Source organism: Miniopterus schreibersii (assembly GCF_964146895.1).
Source record: "Miniopterus schreibersii genome assembly, chromosome: 12".
Classification (NCBI taxonomy): domain Eukaryota; kingdom Metazoa; phylum Chordata; class Mammalia; order Chiroptera; family Miniopteridae; genus Miniopterus; species Miniopterus schreibersii.
In genome coordinates this window covers 41,757,219-41,774,181 of record NC_138112.1, presented here as the reverse complement: position 1 = coordinate 41,774,181, position 16,963 = coordinate 41,757,219, and the positions used below count along the sequence as shown (strand labels likewise).

The window sequence follows — 16,963 nt, the reverse complement described above, 5'->3', positions numbered from 1 at the left end:
TATGATGTTTCATCTCAGTTTCTTTTGGTAAAAAGACAAGACCAGAGTGTGAAGACAGGGCCTGTCTCTGTTTGACAGGGAAGTCAACGAGAGAGAGAATAGCTGTGTGAGTCTCAATTTCAGGGTTCAGGGAGTAGGGTCCTCTGCCCCTCTGGGAAGAATGTGCTTGAATGCAAGTCTACCCCAAATGGTCCCTCAGAGCCTGCTCTGGACCATCAGAGCACAGATATGATGCAGACTTGGTCCCTGCTTTCACGCTGCCCATAGTCTATGAAGAGACTGAGAAGTGAACAGATAGAATCAGGACTTTGTATTATAAAACCCTTTACAGAAGTGTTAAGGAAATGGAGGCAGAAAGGGGCCAAACTCTCCCTGAGGAGGGGGAAGTTTGGATAGGTATTCCAGAGGACAGAGTATTTGAGTTGGAGAGATAGAGAAGAGGGATAAAAGGCATTGCCTTCCAGGTAGAAGAAGCAACGAGCGGGGAGCAGAAGCCATGACAGAGCAACTGAATGTTCAGCCATGTGTATCAGTCATGGCTCTCAAATGATAGAAACCTAACTCAAACTAGCTTAAACCAAAAAAAATTAAAATGAATAAAAGCCAGAGTTTATGGTTTCAGGTAATGCTGAATCCAGCTGCTCAAGTTGGATCATTAGTAATTGTCCCATCCCATCTCTCAAGTCCCCTATCTTCTTGGCAAATGGCTACCAACAACTCCAGCCTTACCTCCTATCATTGGAGAGAGAGTTCCTCTTCCCCATTATCCAACACAACTCCCAGGATTGTCTCTCACTGACCTCCCAAGGCCATCCTGAGCCAATCACTGCGGCGGGGGGCACTGAAGTCATTGATTGGCTGAGGCCGGTACACAGTCCCACTCCTGGCACTTGAGGTGAGGTGAGGGGTGGGGTTAGCTCCTTCCTGACTAATGGAATTAAGACAGAGGGATTTCACCCAATGCACCTTGGGAAGCTATGAACAGAAGGGGGAATGGAGGCTGGAGAGGTGCAATGGGAGCTGTTCACCACCAAGGGGCTGGAGGAGAGAGGCCTCAAGAGGAGTACACGGATCAGCAAAAGTGGCTGGGCCCAGTTTGGCATTTGGGCATCATTCCAGGAGGAGTCCTGCTGAGGTGAGGCAGGAGAATGGCATGGTCAGACATGGCTCTTAGCAAGGTCACTGTGATAGGCAGTGGAGAATGAGATGGAGGGGATAGCCTGGAGGTGGGGGCCTATGCAGTGGCTGATGTAGTTGCGTGGGTAAGAGCTCATGAGCAAGAGTGGAGGAGAAGGGCACGTTCCAGAGACAGGTACCCAGACCGCATAAATGATGACAAGGACTTGAGGATCATCAGCGGGTTGGACATGGGGGCTGAGGAAGAGGGAGGAGTACAGAGTGACTCCCATGTTTCTGAGCAGCTGGGTGTCATGCACCCAGAGAAGGGGCAGTTTTGAAGAAGAATAGGGGTAGACAGTGTGAATGGAGGAAAGAAGAGAGGGAAGGTGGCCATGGGATTGTGTCTCTGGCCCATGATCTTCTGAGTGCTCCCTTTATCCACACACCTTGAGCTCACTAGCTTGTTGAAGAAACAGAGACATGAAGGAAGAACACGCTGGGAGGGGGGCAGATAGCACGGAGCTGGGGCTCCTGCTGGCTTTTCCTACAGCAGAGTTTAGGACAGTTCTGGGAACCTAGGTGTCTTCATGACCATTTGTGACAGAGGACCTGCCACAGCCACAGGCTATAAGCCAGAGGGGCCAAACCTCTGAGGAAGCCCTGTCTGTCCCCACGCAGCCCTCTCCATAGCCCAGCACTGGGCTGAGGCTTGGCTGGCCGAGTCTGCTCTGGGCAGCATCCCTGGCCTGGGGTATGGAGTAGCAGGGACCCTCACCCTGTGCTCACCCTCCCTCTGCAGACCCTGCGGGGCATGTCATTGACCTGGTAAATGACAAGCTGCCAGACATCAGCATCTCAGAGGAGGACAAGAAGAAAAACCTGGCGCTGCTGGAGGAAGCCAAGTTGGTGAGTGAGCGGTTCCTGGCCCGCCGTGGGAGGAAGTCCAGGAGCAGCCCCGGAGACTCCCCATCAGGTAGGATGTACCTGAGCCCCTCTGAGGATGGCTGGGAGGGGGAGGGCCAGGCCCCAGCTGCACTGGGAGCCCTGCTTGGAAGGGGTGGTCTTTGACTTGCCTACCCCCAGCCTCTGGGCCAGGAGGACTGAGCCTTATGGAGAGGATCAGGTGAGGAGAAGACATCTTGCCCCATTTCAGAAGCTTCAAAATACTGACCCAACTGTAGCCCAGAAAACTCTGCTTTTTGTTTTTGGGGCCTGTGTGTGACCATCGTGGCTTCCTGTTTCTATGAGAAGTGTCAGCCCATATGATACCCATGAACTTCACAGGGGCTCCCCCAGCTCTGAATCTTGCATAGTGAGAAATCCTCTCTGTGTGTGATGCCCATGTGCACAGACCCCTGGGTCACCCTGCATGGATAAGTCTACATGACCTCCCCACCTTCCCCAGGAGGTCCTGCTCTATAGGCATCTCCTCAGCAAAGGTCTGGAAAAGCCAGCACTGGGCCCTTCTCCCCAGTTTCCAGCTGTGGGCCCTGGGAAGGATCCTAGGCACTGTGAGGAAGGGGAATGTGGTCTTTGGTGTCTTCATGGAATTTCTGGATTAGACTGACGCTTTCCCTGGGCCCTGGAATCCACCCTGCTACACCTTTCACTAAAGTCACTCTTTTTCCTGAGCAAAGAGGTAAGGCAAGTTTTAGACAAGTCTGAATGTATTTAGAAGGCAAGGGGAGCATCTGAAGTCAGGGTCATCCTGTCAAGTCTGAGATATATAGCTTTTGGAGCTGTGCCTGCCAAGAAATGGCAGGTCCTCTGTTTCTAGAAGGTGCTTTGAGGTCAGGTCAGGCAGGCTGAGGGGTGTAACCCCAATCTTCACCCCTGCAAATGACCCAGTGCCCCCTCTTTGGGGCTGGCAGCAGGGAGGCACTCGGCTGTGGGAGGGTCCTTCTATGGCAATCCAGAACCAGCCCCTGGTCTCAACGAGGCAGACCTAGTTCCTTCCCAGAGGTCAGAAGTACCTGAAAGCATATCTTTGTTAAACTGAAGCCCTAAACCTTCACTAATGCTGCCAATTTTTGTCTCTCAACAGCTGTTTCCCCAAACCTCAGCCCCGGAGCTTCTCCTACACCCTCTCGGAGCAACTCACTCACCATCCCCACGCTGCCTGGTGAGGTCCAGCCCCCTCAGCATTTCCTGCCATTTCTCCCTTTGGGTGGCAGCTCAACCCCTCCCCTGGCCTGACCAGGAGGCCTCCCATCTTGCAGGTTTCCCAGGCAGACCCCCTTTTTGGCCCCCTCCCCAGGGGCTCCTAGCTGGGCCTGGCTGGGCTGCCTCAGAAGTGGCAGATATATGTTACATTGGGGTTTGGGGCTAATGTGGGGAGACAGGTCCAGCCCAGGATGAGGTGGGTTGTGGGGAAGGGGCTATGACCTGCACTCTCCTAGAGAGAAGTTAAAAAGAGGTCACTTCAGAGCTTACTTGGAAAAGCCTCTGTTTGGGCCACTCTTTGCCTTTTGGCTTCTTTCCTTTCATTAGGCTGTGCCCTGGGCCACACCCTCAAACCAGCGGGGAAGGAGGGTGCCAGGGAGAGCAGCCTGCCTGTGTCAGAGCTGTGGGCAAGCTCAGGCTCAGGCCAGGCAGCCTGGGTTCAGACCCAGCGCTCACACGTCCTGTGTGGCCTTGACCTCCCTCCGCCTCAATTCCTTGTGTGGCTTCTGTGATAATTAAATGAGGATTTGCCACAGAACCTGGCGTGGGAGAGGTACTCAGCAAATGGTGGTGTCACTGGCTCCCAGGCCTGGGGGACACAAGGGAGGACGTTCTGGGGAACTAGATGTGCTTTGCCAAAGAAACAGCTGAGCATGTGGGGTGCTGGACAGCTTTCACCAGTGTCTGGACCTTTCCAGGTTTGGATACGTGCAGTGGCCCGCAGTCCCCTCTGCCCGGAGCACCAGCACAGGTAACAGGGGCCCCATTTGGGTTTTCTATGCCAGCCGGTCTCTCCTCTTCCCCCTTAACCCCGAGAGGCCCTTCACAACCCCCTGAAGTGAGGGTGCTGGGTGGGGGAGGCACCTGCATCACCTCTAGAGGCCTCCTTGGGGCTATTTCAAGAGGAGATAAGGTCCCTTCGCGTCACTGACTGACTCGTGTTTCATTTCTCTAGCAGAAGGGGGATGAGGCCAACGTCTCTTCACTTCACCTCGGCGAGCCTGTGAGTTTGAGCTCTGCTCAGTTTGGGTGTGGGAGACACAGTGTCCCAGCGGCCTAGGCTGGCCCCAGGCAACCTGTGAGGGGGTGCACAGGAGTGGAGGGTCGAGGCTGGGGAAGCAAGAGGGTGCTCTGCCCCACTGTGACGGGAAGTCTGAGGTGGACAGGGTGAGGAGGCAGGATTCCATGGGGTGACCTGCATGGTGGTCCTGCCTGTAGCCCTGCACCCCAGCCAGGCTGCTGGCCGGAGACCAAGGGCACCATGGGGCCCAGCAGGAGCCGGGCAAGACTGCTGCTCTAGTGAAATTGCAGGGAGGCCCAGCCCCTGCTTGGGATCCTCCCTGGGGGCAGCAGGAAAACTTCATCTTCCCCTCACACCTCTCAGAGGAAGGCTCTCGCGAGGGTGTTGAGGGCAGCGTACGCTACAATCTCATCTAGAACCGGGTCTGGGCCAGAGTCCCCTGGGAGTTCCAGGACGCACATAAAAGAGCCACGCAAATGTCCAGACACAGCCACGTGCTCCTCACAAAGCAGACCCTTGGGAAGTGAAAGGAGAGTGGACCGAGCAGTAAGATACTGCTTTTGCAAGAATCACCTCATCTAACTATTCATAACCCCTTTTGGATTATGGAACTCTCTGATAAGTTGTTAAAAGCTATGCATTCTCTTCCCAGAAAAATACATAGAGCACACACACGAACATGCATATATATTTGCATATAATTTCAGAAGGTTCACAAACCTAATGGGAAACCTGAATCCCTAAAAGTTACGGGCTTTACTAGGCAGAGCCAGGACTAGAATCTGGGACAACTGAGTCAAGGCCAAAACATGTGACTGCCCCCAAGCTGCCCTCTGTCCCACTCTTCTCTCTGGCTCCTAGCCCTTTGGAAGTCCTTGGCAGGTTTTGAATGGCAGGTCCCTGGGTGTTTTATGAACCTTGGGCTTGTCTGTGGGTTCTCGTTATTGGCTCAGACTTCCACTGAGCTCACACCCTTCCACTGAGCTCGCACACACACACATCCCTTAGCAGGGTCTATGGGTCAGAGGCCCTGTAGCAGAAGTGGTCCCTCTTGTCTCCTCCCCAGCCTGCCTCCAGGGTCCCCGTTCTACCTTGTCTCTTTCAGAATATCCCCAAAGGGCTAGCTGACCGGAAGCAAAATGACCAGAGGAAAGTGTCTCAGGGCAGGCTGACTCCTCGCTCTCCCACAGTTGAGAAGTCCAAAGAGATTGCAATAGAACAAAAGGAAAACTTTGACCCCCTCCAGTGCCCTGAGGTCACACCCAAGGGCCCAGCTTCTGGCCCAGGCAGTGTGGGGAAAATGGCTCTGAACAGTCCCCAGCCTGGCCCTGCTGAGAGTGAGCTGGACAAGCCACTCCTGAAGACAGCCAAGGAGGGCAACCCTCTGCCCAGAAGTCCAGCCCAGAGCTCCGGAGGGTCAGCTCCCCTGGCACCCCAGGGTAAAGGCACAGCTGGAGAGCCAGTAGGGTCTAAGGTTGGCTTCAAAGCCGAGCTTCGGCCCCCTCCTTCCCGGCCGCCCCTGCTGCGAGGGGTCTCCTGGGACAGCGGCCCTGAAGAACCTGGCCCCCGGCTACAGCAAGTGCTTGCCAAGCTGCCCCTGGTTGAGGAAGAAAAGCGTTTTGCGGGCAAAGCTAGCAGCAAGCTGGCCAAGGTGCCTGGACTCAAAGACCTTCAGATACAAGTGCAGCCCGTGCGGATGCAGAAACTGACCAAGCTTCGTGAGGTGTGTTCCTGGGGGCCAGCGGGGTGGGGTGTGCACTCCAGGTCCCTTCTGGGAGGAAGACCTCTGGGCTGAGCTGGGCCCTGGGGCAGGACAGTTCTGGCCTGACTTGGGCCTCATGGGGTCCTAAACTTCTCCACCCTGATAAATCAGGTCCACTGTGCAGCATCTTCATAAACACATTTCGGGTGCTTTTACTCCACTTGCTAGGGTGAGGTTGGTGTGGGATATAGTTGCCACACACACCACATTTCAGGGGGAGGTGGTGTGCGAAGGCACAGGGGCCCTCAGTCTGGGCTGTGTTATCCCCCCTGCAGCTGGAGCTGGTGGCTCATAAACAGGAAACCCTTGATGGAGTGCCTTGTCATGCCTAGGCCTGGGTTAGGCAAGGATGAAATAGCTTTTTCCTTCATCACGTCCCCAAGCTTTCCTTCCTGATGTCTGTTAACAAAGGGCCTCAAATCCATCCCCAAGTATAATAATGACCGAGAGGAACTGCTCCCCACAGTGGTAAATTTCTTCCAGCATTCATGATGTCCCCCAACTTTCATTGGCCATCAAACCAGGCACAGTGGTCTCTGCCACCCTATACAGGGGTGATTAGGGGTGTTCAGAGATGGAGGGGAGGGAGACCAAGGTGTGAGGGACAGAAGTGGTCAACAGGACAAAGGAGCCTTTATCCAGTCCCCTCTCCCCCAGAGGCCAGCCAGCAGGATGCTTTGGGGTAGACCTGGCACTCCCACAGCTAGACAAGATCTCCTGGCTCCTCTACAGAGGGTCATGGGACAGGGAAGGGACAGAGGGACCTGGTAGCAGTCAAGCACATGTGAGGAGGTTTCTGTGCTGGCAGGGACACACTCCATTGCTGACCACTGTCCTATTCAGAAACCTTCCACGATACTGAGTTCGAAGCTCAGGGGATGCTAGGAACTAGCTGCTGATATTAACATTTTACACAGAAAACCCCACCCAGTCAGGAAGGCCTCACTGACTAGTGGGTCAGCACAGGCCTGGAAGGGCTGTCTGCGGTGGCCCCTAGTCCCAGATCTCTGGGGAAGGTGGCACCAAGGACCCAGACAGCCAGGTATTTGCCTTCATGGGCCTCTGGCAATGAAGAGAGGCTAGGCCCAGGCAACAGGCCACCCCACCCAATAACCCTGCAAGCTTTTCACAGGTGTGAGCCAACCTGTGCCACATACTGTGGTCAGAATCCCCATCTCTCCTCAGCTCTGCCTGCTGAGGCCCCAGGCAGGAGAGTGACTACTGAGCCTTCTGCCTTGAGGCAGCAATTCTCAGGTTTCATTTGTCTGGAGAGTCTAACAACTCAAGAGTTGTCACAACAGGCCACTGAGAATGAGTGGAGGCAGCCACAGCTCCTAGAAGTGGGCACTAATGGCCTAGAACAACAGAGCAGGAAGCTCCAGCAGCTTGGAGCACAGCCATGAGCCCACCGACGATTGTTTCCTGTGGCAGCCACATACACATATCCAGGGGGCTCTCCTTTCCCCAGAGCCCTGGGCTCTGCTATGTGTCCTCCAGCCTCAGCCACAGTGTGGCTAGCAGCTCATTCACCCAGAGGCCCTAGGCTTATTTAAAAAGCAGATAGTTCTTAACTCAAGGAATATGGTGCCACCGGTGGGTTTCAAGCCCCTTTGTGGGCTGGGAGAAGGACTGTCTTCCTGGTGCCCCTCAGATGTCACCATGTCACAACTGTCCACCCACTTTGGTGGCTGTCCCTGGTGTCTCCCACATTAGGCTGAGTGGCCACAGAGCCATAGACAGAACTGAGAAAAGAATCCTGTCTAATGTCCTCATCTGAAATGTTGTATTTTGCTTTTTCTAAAAAGGAGCACATCTTGATGAGAAATCAGAACTTAGTGGGGCTCAAGCTTCCAGAACTTAGTGAAGCAGCGGAGCAGGAAAAAGGTAGGTGGGGTCAGGGAAGATGCTCTCCTCAGGCCAGGGCTGGGTTCATTTTTGCCAGATCAAAGAAGGTAAAAGTGTAAAAACTAGACTTTGTGTCAGAGCCTTGTCCATCCCAGCAGTGAAAGCAGGCCCTGGGTAAATATTTGCAGATAAATAAGTTGATCAGATCATATTTCCTGCCCACGCAGAGAACCTCTAAGTTGTCTTCTTCCCATCAGCCCTCCTTCTAGACCCTGCCAGCCTTCCTTGAGTCATTTTAGCACAGAGTGGGCCTGGAAAGGTGACCCAGGCCTGAACTTTTGACATTTCCTTTTCTACTCACACCCAGGAAGCCACCCAAATAGAACAGTTCCTCTTTTCAAGACATCAGAGTCATCTCTTGCTTTCTAATCTGCTGTCACCACAAAGTCCAAACCCCAGTCCTTCCCTCCTAGTGACTGTAAGTCACCACCCAGCCATCCTGCCAGACTCATCTTCTGAAAAATGAGACTTTGGGTCTTTTTCCCTGACCTCCCCATCCTTGCCTCACCTCTCCTGATATCTCATATCTCATGCTACCTGTAGTCAGTCTCAGCATAGAAGACTTCTGCTTAAAGATTGTCATATGGGCATGTCCAGGGTGCCACCAACCATGTTGGAAGACCCTAGTCTGAAATAAAGTAACTAACACCTACCTAGTCAACATTAACAAGAAGATTCCCAGAAGTAAAATTTCCAATAATTTTTAATTCTTGACTTATTATTTATTATTATATTATTTCTGTTTTTTATTGAATTTGTTGGGGTGACATTGGTTAATAAAATTATATAAGTTTCAGGTGTACAAGTCTATAATACATCATCTGTATATTGTATTGTGTTCACCACCCCAGGTCAACAATTTTTTAAAGTACTAATTGTTTACAAAATTAACCATCTTTAGAGGAAATCTTCCAAAAAATTATTATATACGTCTCTGCTTTTAATTTTTAATTTGTTTATTAAAGCAGATTCAAAACACTAGGAAAAGATTCAATGACATGGAAGCATGGATCAGACTGACGAATCTCAGAGGAATGGAGGAGGGCGGGTGGGGGGAGGGGGAGAGATTAACCAAAGAATTTATACACATATATGCACAACCCAAGGACATGGACAATGGTGTGGAGAGGGACTGGGGAATGGGGTGGGATGGGGTGGAACGGGTCATTGGGGAGAAAAAGGGAGGTCTGTAATATTTTAAACAAAAAATCAATTAATTAATTTTTAAAATAAAAAATAAATAAAAAATAAATTTCACCCATAACCCCATAAATTCTGAAAAAGCAACAATTTCTATTTTTTCCAGTATTTACCTGTTTTTATAATTTTTTCACAATTAATTTGACGGCAGATATAACTTCCTGTCCCTACCTTTTAAAAGTCACTTCCTAACTACTTTCATATATTTTGACACGCTCTCATATTTATCATTTAATGGGCACACACTATCCTTTTGTGCTGCTGTATCTATTGTTGGTATTTCAAATGTTTACAGCTCTTTTAACTGTGATGAGCCCTACCATAAACAGCTTTGTACTTGTAGTTTATTTCTTTCTTCCTTTAATTGACTCCCTTGGGATAAATTCTCAGGCTTGAGAGTCACTGGGTATAGTACAGAAGCATTTGCATTTACCGAATTGCCTCCAAAATATAAAGCTCCTGCAAAGACAGTGAGGAGCCTTTCTCCTGAGAGGGACCAGCACTAGACTTTGCTTTGCTTCTGCTCCTGACTGGCCAAAATACAGTGAGAACCAGATAATTGATAATAATAACAATTATAATGTGTTATTAGTATTAGTGTGAAATGTCACTTCATTATTACTTCAATTAATTTGCTAGCAAGCAAGCTCAAACTTAAAATTTTTAAATACTTATTTCCTTTTTTTTCCCTTATTGGGTGAATTCCCATTTGAGTCTTGGGTTTTTTGTTGGTTTGTTTTTGTTGGTAATGCACATAAACTCTATAAATATTAGCCATTTGTTGCCTGTATTTTCCTCTGTTCTTCATTCTATCATTTTTTTGCTTTTAAACAAGTTTGGGGTTATTTTAGAGAAATCAAAGTTTTTATATAATCTTTTTTGCCTATCTTTTCCTTTGAGAAGTCTCCATTATTCAGATCATTATAAAACTATTAATTCTCTTTAATTGGGATAGCAAGTCTATTTTCCACTAGTCTATCTATAGTTTGATCTATTTATATTTATTTTGCTAATACCTCTGAAATTTATTTTAACATAGATATTTGAAGATTTAAGCTCCTGTTACCTCAATCATATTTTGAGAGTATTTACATTTCTTGCTATATTGTGGCTTAGATAAGTATATCCTATGTTCTTTTTTATATATTCCAAAGACTAGTTCTAAGCCTTTGGTTTTATTTTATTCTGATCAGAACTGCATCGTTGAATTACTGCTGCCTTGTATGTTCCGGTGTGCAGGGGGGTTACTTCTCCCTCATTGCTCTTCTTTTTCAGAATATTCATTATAACCTAGATACACAGATTTAGTGTAAATTAATGGAAAAACAACTGGACAAGATGTCAGGAGATTTGAGTTCATGTCCCAGTCCAGCCACTAGTTAATGGGGTCTTTAAATAAGTTTCTCATCCTCTGTGGTCTCCACTCCCTCTTGGATTAGATGACCTAAGATTCAAGGATTTCAGGTCCTTTCCAGTTTGTCTCTTTACTTACCTAATTCTCTAAGTGAAACTTATACCATTTTACACATTTTAATTGTGATCACTCTAAAGCTGCATGTTAGATTCAGAACTGTTCCAGTTTGTTTGTTGTAGCTTACAGATTCTTAAATTATTTAATTTGCAAACATTTGGTTCTCATTCAGGCACATGGTTTGTCCCTCTATTAATTTAGGTATTCCTTTCTTTTTCCTCTGAAAGATTTAAGGTTCTTTTTATAGGTCTCCCATATCTCTTGTTGGGGCACATTGTACATGACTTATATTTTCGATTATTTATGAAGATTATTTTTCATTAGGGTTTTCTAGTTGATAATTAGTGACACAGATGAATGCTGCTTGGTTTATCATGCAAGTTTCTTGTATAATATTATTATTACCAAATGGTAGAGAGTGATTATTATAGGGCTTAAAGAGCGTAATTATTATGATTAGAGTGATTGCTATGTCCCAGGTACTGTGCTAAGCATTTGACAATATTTCTCATAATGCTCACAGCCCTGGGAGGTGGGCCTTCCTATACCCATCTTACAAATGAGGAAATTGAGGCTCGGGGAGGTTACAGTCACATGGTTATTAGGCCAGGATTGGAATCCAGATGTATCTAAATCCAAAGACTCTTGACCACTTTGAAGAATGCCTTTTTTTTTCCAATTCACAATTTTTTCATTTTATCAAATTCACTATTTGTCTTAGTTGTGTGATTGTGTGTATTTCTCTTCTGTATCTATATATGTTTTATTACTTTGCAACATTCTCTAATGTGATAAGGTAATGGTGATAAGGAGAACACTTGCCTTGTTTCTGTCTATGATTGACTTGTTTTTGTATTTTCCTTTCAAGGATCATGTGTCTGATTATTAAATGCACTATTTTAATTTTTAAATATTATTATTCCATATTTATATTGTTTTACATTATAAAATAGAAAAGAATATAATATGTAATCTTCTATTACATATTATATTTTATTTTATATGTTCATATATATATACATATATATATAGTTAATCTTCACTGAGGATATTTTTTCCATTGATTTTTAGAGAGAGTGGAAGGAAGGGAGGGGGGAGAGAGAGAGAGAGAAACATTGGTGTGAGAGAGACACATCGATTGGTTGCCTCCTGCATGCACCCCGACAAAGGCCAGGGATCAACCTGCAACCTAGGTATGTGCCCTTGACCAGAAATTGAACCCACTACCCTTCAGTGTGCAGGCTGACACTCTACTACTGAGCAACACTGGCCAGGGCCATATATATATATATATATATATATATATATATATATATATATATACACACATATACTTATATTTTATATATTTCTTATAATTTATGTTATTCTTTTTATTTTAAGGAAATATTCTTCTCTTGCAAGTCTCAAGATTTGTGTTAAATTTTATCAAATTGCTTTGGATATGTATTGAAAGAATAAAGGGTATTTTATCATTTAATATACTAATTAATAATATGGAATAAACCCCTGTGGTCCTGGAATAAAAAGAGCTCTTATTATCTAGGGCAGGGGTGGGAAACGTCCAGCCTGCAGGCCATATCGTTTGGTCTGGCCCTGCCAAGGCAACCGCAGGCGGGACTCGAAATTCAATAAATCTAGGAGCTTTTTTCATAGCTAATTTTTAAGTTGATAATTTTGTATGGCCCAAGAATAATAATAAATATCCAAATGGCCCTTGGAAGAAAAAAGGTTCCTCACCCCTGATCTAAGGGGACAGAGATTAGGGAAACACTCAAACACTTCACTTCATACTGTGATGGATTTTATGAGGGAGAAGGATCTGGAGGTGCTGGAAAAGTCTTCCCTAGAAAAGAGACATTTGAGCAGATGTCTAAAGACTAAATGGGAGTTCACTGAGCAAGGACATTCCAGGTGGAGGGAACAGCAGGTGCTGAGCCGAAGGAGGAGGAATGAGTTGCTGAAGATCCCAAGATGCTGGGGAGAGTTAACCACATAGGGCCTTGCAGGTCCTACTGTGGGCTCTAGCCCTGGTCCTAAGAGCAGCATGAAACCTCCTAAGGTGCTGAACTGGGTTTGCATCTGAGAGATTCCTCTGGCTGCCTGTGGCCAGTGGGTTGAGCTGGGAAAGGGCTCAGGAGTGCAGACAGAGGAGCAAGATAGGAGGCTGTTGAGATAGCAGGGGAGCTGATTACGACAGCCGGGACAAGGGCCTCTCCGTGGTGGAAGGGCCTGAGCCTTCTTCATCTCTGCTTCCCCAGCATTCAGCCTTATAACTGGCCCACAGTCTGCTCACATCTTTGGCTTGAAATGACCTCCAAATCATTCCCATCCCACAAGACCCAAACATCCTACAAGTGGTCCCTGAGAAGAGAACTGATTGGATTGTTGGAGAGACCACATGCACCAGGGAAAAGCCGACCTCCCCCCTCCTCCCCCCCCCCCCCCCGTAGTCATCAGAAACTAAAGAAGAGCCAAAGTTCTTAAGACTCTGGAATGTTCTGATAAGAATCTTCCCCGTCTCCCAAAGGAACAGCAAACAATCATAAGAGACTCGAGTTTACCCCATGAGCTCATATGCATTGCTGTATTTAGAGCCTGTTAAAGGGCCAGCCTCTTCAGCTCCCAGGGAGGACTCCCAGAGCCGTTTGTCCTGGATACAGAGGGAATGCCGGTCTTTGATGGGGCTTTCAGAATGTAGGAAAGGGAAGTCAGAACTCTGCAGATATCAATCAAAATACATGTGGTTGCCCATCACATCTCCAGCACTGTCCCATACACTGTGGAGCACAGAGTACAACATCCCACTTAGCTGGCAAGCTAGAGTTCCCCCACCTTGATGATAGGAACTAAAATGTATGCCAGGATTCTGCTAGAATAAAGACTAGTATCACATAAAAACAGTATATGAGGCCTGGCTGGTGTGGATCAGTGGTTGAGCATCGACCACTGAACCAGGAGGTCACAGTTCAATTCCTAGTCAGGGCACATGCCCGGGTTGCAGGCTCAATCCCCACTAGGGGGCGTGCAGGAGGCAGCTGATCATTGACTCTCATCATTGATGTTTCTCTCTCTCTCTCTCTCCCTCTCCCCTCCTCTCTCTGAAATCAATAAAAACATGTTTTAAAAAACATTGTATGAGCTCAGTGAAGTAGATACTGACATACCCATTTTATACATGAGCAAACTGAGGCATCTAGAGAACAAAAAACTTGCCCAAGGCTATGCAGGTGGGAAGGGGTGAATCTAGAGCTCTCACCCACGCAGACCCTAGAAATGAGGGAAAATGGGAGGCAGGGCGCATTTACTGAATACCTTCCGCAGTTAATTTTCTTTTTAAAAATTTGGTGTTTATAAGAGTCAAATTCATTTGGTTGATAATTTTATCTGAGATCCAGCTTTTCCCTACCAGGACTGGACAGTGAGGTGTTGCTAGGCAGCAACATGGAGGAAGAAGCCCACCCAGTAGCGGCCAGTAAGTCAGACAGGTTCCCAGGAGGAGCATCTTTGAGACAAGGAAGAGAAGGGCATCCGGGGCAGAGGGAACAGCAGGAGCAGTGCAGGCATCTTCTAGTGCTTGGCGTGTTCCAGGGACAGAAGGAATCCATTTGAGTCAAGTATGGGCCATGCGTCCCGGAGAGATGGACAGCCAGGGTGGAGAGTGGGCGGGGACCAGGGAGAGTGAAGGTTTTGAGGGGCAATTAATGAGTGTGAACTTTATTCAGGACCCCTTGTAAAGCCAGAGAAGCCTGCAAGTAAGGAAGCATCAGGATAAAAATTGAGTTTGAGAATAATTTTGGCCAGATTACGAAAGCTGGCCTAAAATAGGAAAGGCTGGGGCAGGGAGACCAGGTAAGAGGGTTTGGAAACAGCCTGCTGAGAGGTGATGAGACTGTAGACTGAGGTGGACAGATGGGGATGTGAGGACAGGTTTGAGAGCTATTTAGATGTCAGCTTGGCAGGACTTGGTGAGGAGATGAGGTGGAGAGGGAGATCAGGAAGACCACCAGTCATCTTGTCTGCGTGGCTGAGGGGGTGATGGGCCACTGACCAGGATTGGGAGCACAGAGGGGCTCACTTGAATGAAGACAGTGAGTTGGGGTTTGGGCATGTTGAATGTACATAAGGAGCAGCTTGGATGCCACAGCCTGGCAGGCCTGGTTTGTATCCTGGCTCCATGCTAACCAGCCGGGACCCTGGGGAACCTACTTAATGTAGATGAGCCTTGGTTTCCTAGCTCGCAGTTTCCCCAGAAAATGACTTTAGCAATATTTGCTTCACAGAGCTCCTGTAAGGAAGAACGAGGAAGTGTGTCCAGCACATAGTTGCTGTTCAATAATTGGTAGCTGTCGAAATGGCTTTTATTGTCCTGATCCAGGTGGCAATGCCTAGGAAGCGGGTGGCTCTCTGGACCTGGATGTTAATAGAGGCGTGGGCTGAGGCAGAGACATGCATTAAATAGGCCGTCCTTCCACACACCCCAGTCTGGGCTCGGAGCCCTCAGACTCAGGCAAGGAAAAGGCCTCCCTGAGAAAGTTCATCCCCAACCAGTAGCTTTGGCCTTTTGGGGGTCATCCTGGGGCTCAGAGCACCTTTAATCACAATCCCCAAAAGTTACTTTTCCAAGTCTCTGAGATTGCCAAAAACAAGTGTTTTCATTGGAATGAGCTAGTATAGGCAAATATTTAAAAAATGATTTTACTTCTTTTGTTAAAAATATCTCATGTTCATTATTTTAAATTCAACTAATGGTGAAAAATACAAAAAAATAAAGTAAAAATAGCGTATGCCAAATATTCCCTTCCCCACAAATACAGGAGGAGGAGGGAGAGATTATGCTAGATTGCTAGAAATACTTTTTTTAAAAAAAAAAAAAGGTATTCAATTTAATTGAATTTCGAATAAAGTGAAGTGAAATCAAGACTTGCTGAATTTTGGTAATTGGTTCCTCCAGAAAAAAAAGAGGTTGGTTCTTAAGAATTTAAACTATATATTGTGAAATGCATTAGGGTTTGGAGTCATTGAGGTACTTTTTTTACATAACATGTTTCAAATTTGTATTATTGATTGACTTCCTACAGAAAAAGATGAAATGGCAGCATTTCTTCCCACCTTTATTATTTCTTCCTACCTTTTCATCTCCACATACACAAATGATAAATTATTCTTTTTGTATTGTTAAGTTTGTGTCCTTTACATTTCATTCTGTAACCATAATTTCCATAGTTGTTTAAGTCTTAAACTTATATGTAAAAGGATTTAATGGTCACCATTAATCCCTTTACTATGGCTGCTCGTTCCCAATTTTATGATTTTGATTTATGTCTTGTTTAGCTGGATTTCATTATTCAATAGTCTTCCTAGAAGGGCTCAGAGGTGCTCTGTTCCCTGCATTCTAGCATGTTTGAAACTGTTGTCTTTAATTCTTGAAGGACAGGTTGGATGGTGATAAGTTCTGGGCCACTCTTTTCTTCACAACTGTGTAAATGCTGCACTGTCCTCGGTCTTGTAGAGAAGTCTGAGGCCAGCCGAGTCCCAGCACCCTCCGTCCTCACCTCTCCCTGTAGATGGCTTATTCTTCTATGAGGGCAGTTGGAGAAGCCTTTCGGCAAGATCAGCTGTAATCTCCATGGGGGAAATGTTTTCTTCTCTTCTGTCTTTGGGTATGTTCTTCCTTTCTTTTCTTTTTTTGTTTTTGTTCACTACTTCAGAGGCACCTTCATCCATAAATCTCTCATCAGTGTCTCACGTGCAGATCCATCTCCAGATACTTTGCTCTTCCCTTCTTTACATTCCTTGTGCTCATCTCATCTTTCCCATCCTCCATACTAATTCATTTTGAGGCTGTATCTTATTTATTCTTTCCTATTTTCAACACATTGGTTAGTTCTGTCTTTTTATAATCTCCTGCTTAGTTCTGATATTTTGGTCTTCGATGTATTTCTTTAAATTATAATCTTCCATCTTTGTGTGACCCCCTCATCTCTGATTTCCTATTCTCTCCGCCCCCCCCCCAGGTTCTATTTTTTCCACAAGTCAAAGAATTTGTGGTATACATTTTGCACAAAGATGCATTTTCGCTGTTTGTTGCCTCTGTTTTTATCCTGACATCTGTCTCCTGCGTGTTTCCTTTCTTTCCTTTAAACCTTCCTTCCTTTTTTCCTTCCTATTTTCACTATATAGTGTTTTGATACAGTTGCCATGCTGTCTGTTTTCATTGCATTTCTTTTTCCATGGGCATTCCTACCTGGATTTTCTCTTTACCTAGGAATATTGCGTGGGCCAGTTTTCACTGACTCCTTCCCACCCCATCTGAGATCTC

At 46.8% G+C, this 16,963-nt stretch overlaps 1 protein-coding gene across 3 annotated transcripts in view; it reads left to right on the top strand.

The window, feature by feature from the left end:
* The window catches only part of IRAG1 (inositol 1,4,5-triphosphate receptor associated 1), a gene marked incomplete at its 5' end in the record, with an annotated part of 96,672 nt that overhangs the window by 47,415 nt on the left and 32,294 nt on the right, over positions 1-16,963 (top strand). Inside the window, 6 exons of one of the 3 annotated variants that reach the window (XM_081155639.1) lie at positions 1,919-2,092; positions 3,164-3,241; positions 3,981-4,033; positions 4,241-4,285; positions 5,409-6,026; positions 7,871-7,949. In XM_081155639.1, the coding sequence (XP_081011765.1) occupies positions 1,919-2,092; positions 3,164-3,241; positions 3,981-4,033; positions 4,241-4,285; positions 5,409-6,026; positions 7,871-7,949 (1,047 nt within the window). Of the gene's footprint in view, positions 1-1,918; positions 2,093-3,163; positions 3,242-3,682; positions 3,836-3,980; positions 4,034-4,237; positions 4,286-5,408; positions 6,027-7,870; positions 7,950-16,963 lie in introns of those variants that run through there. The other 2 variants (XM_081155638.1, XM_081155640.1) reach the window with 2 other exon arrangements.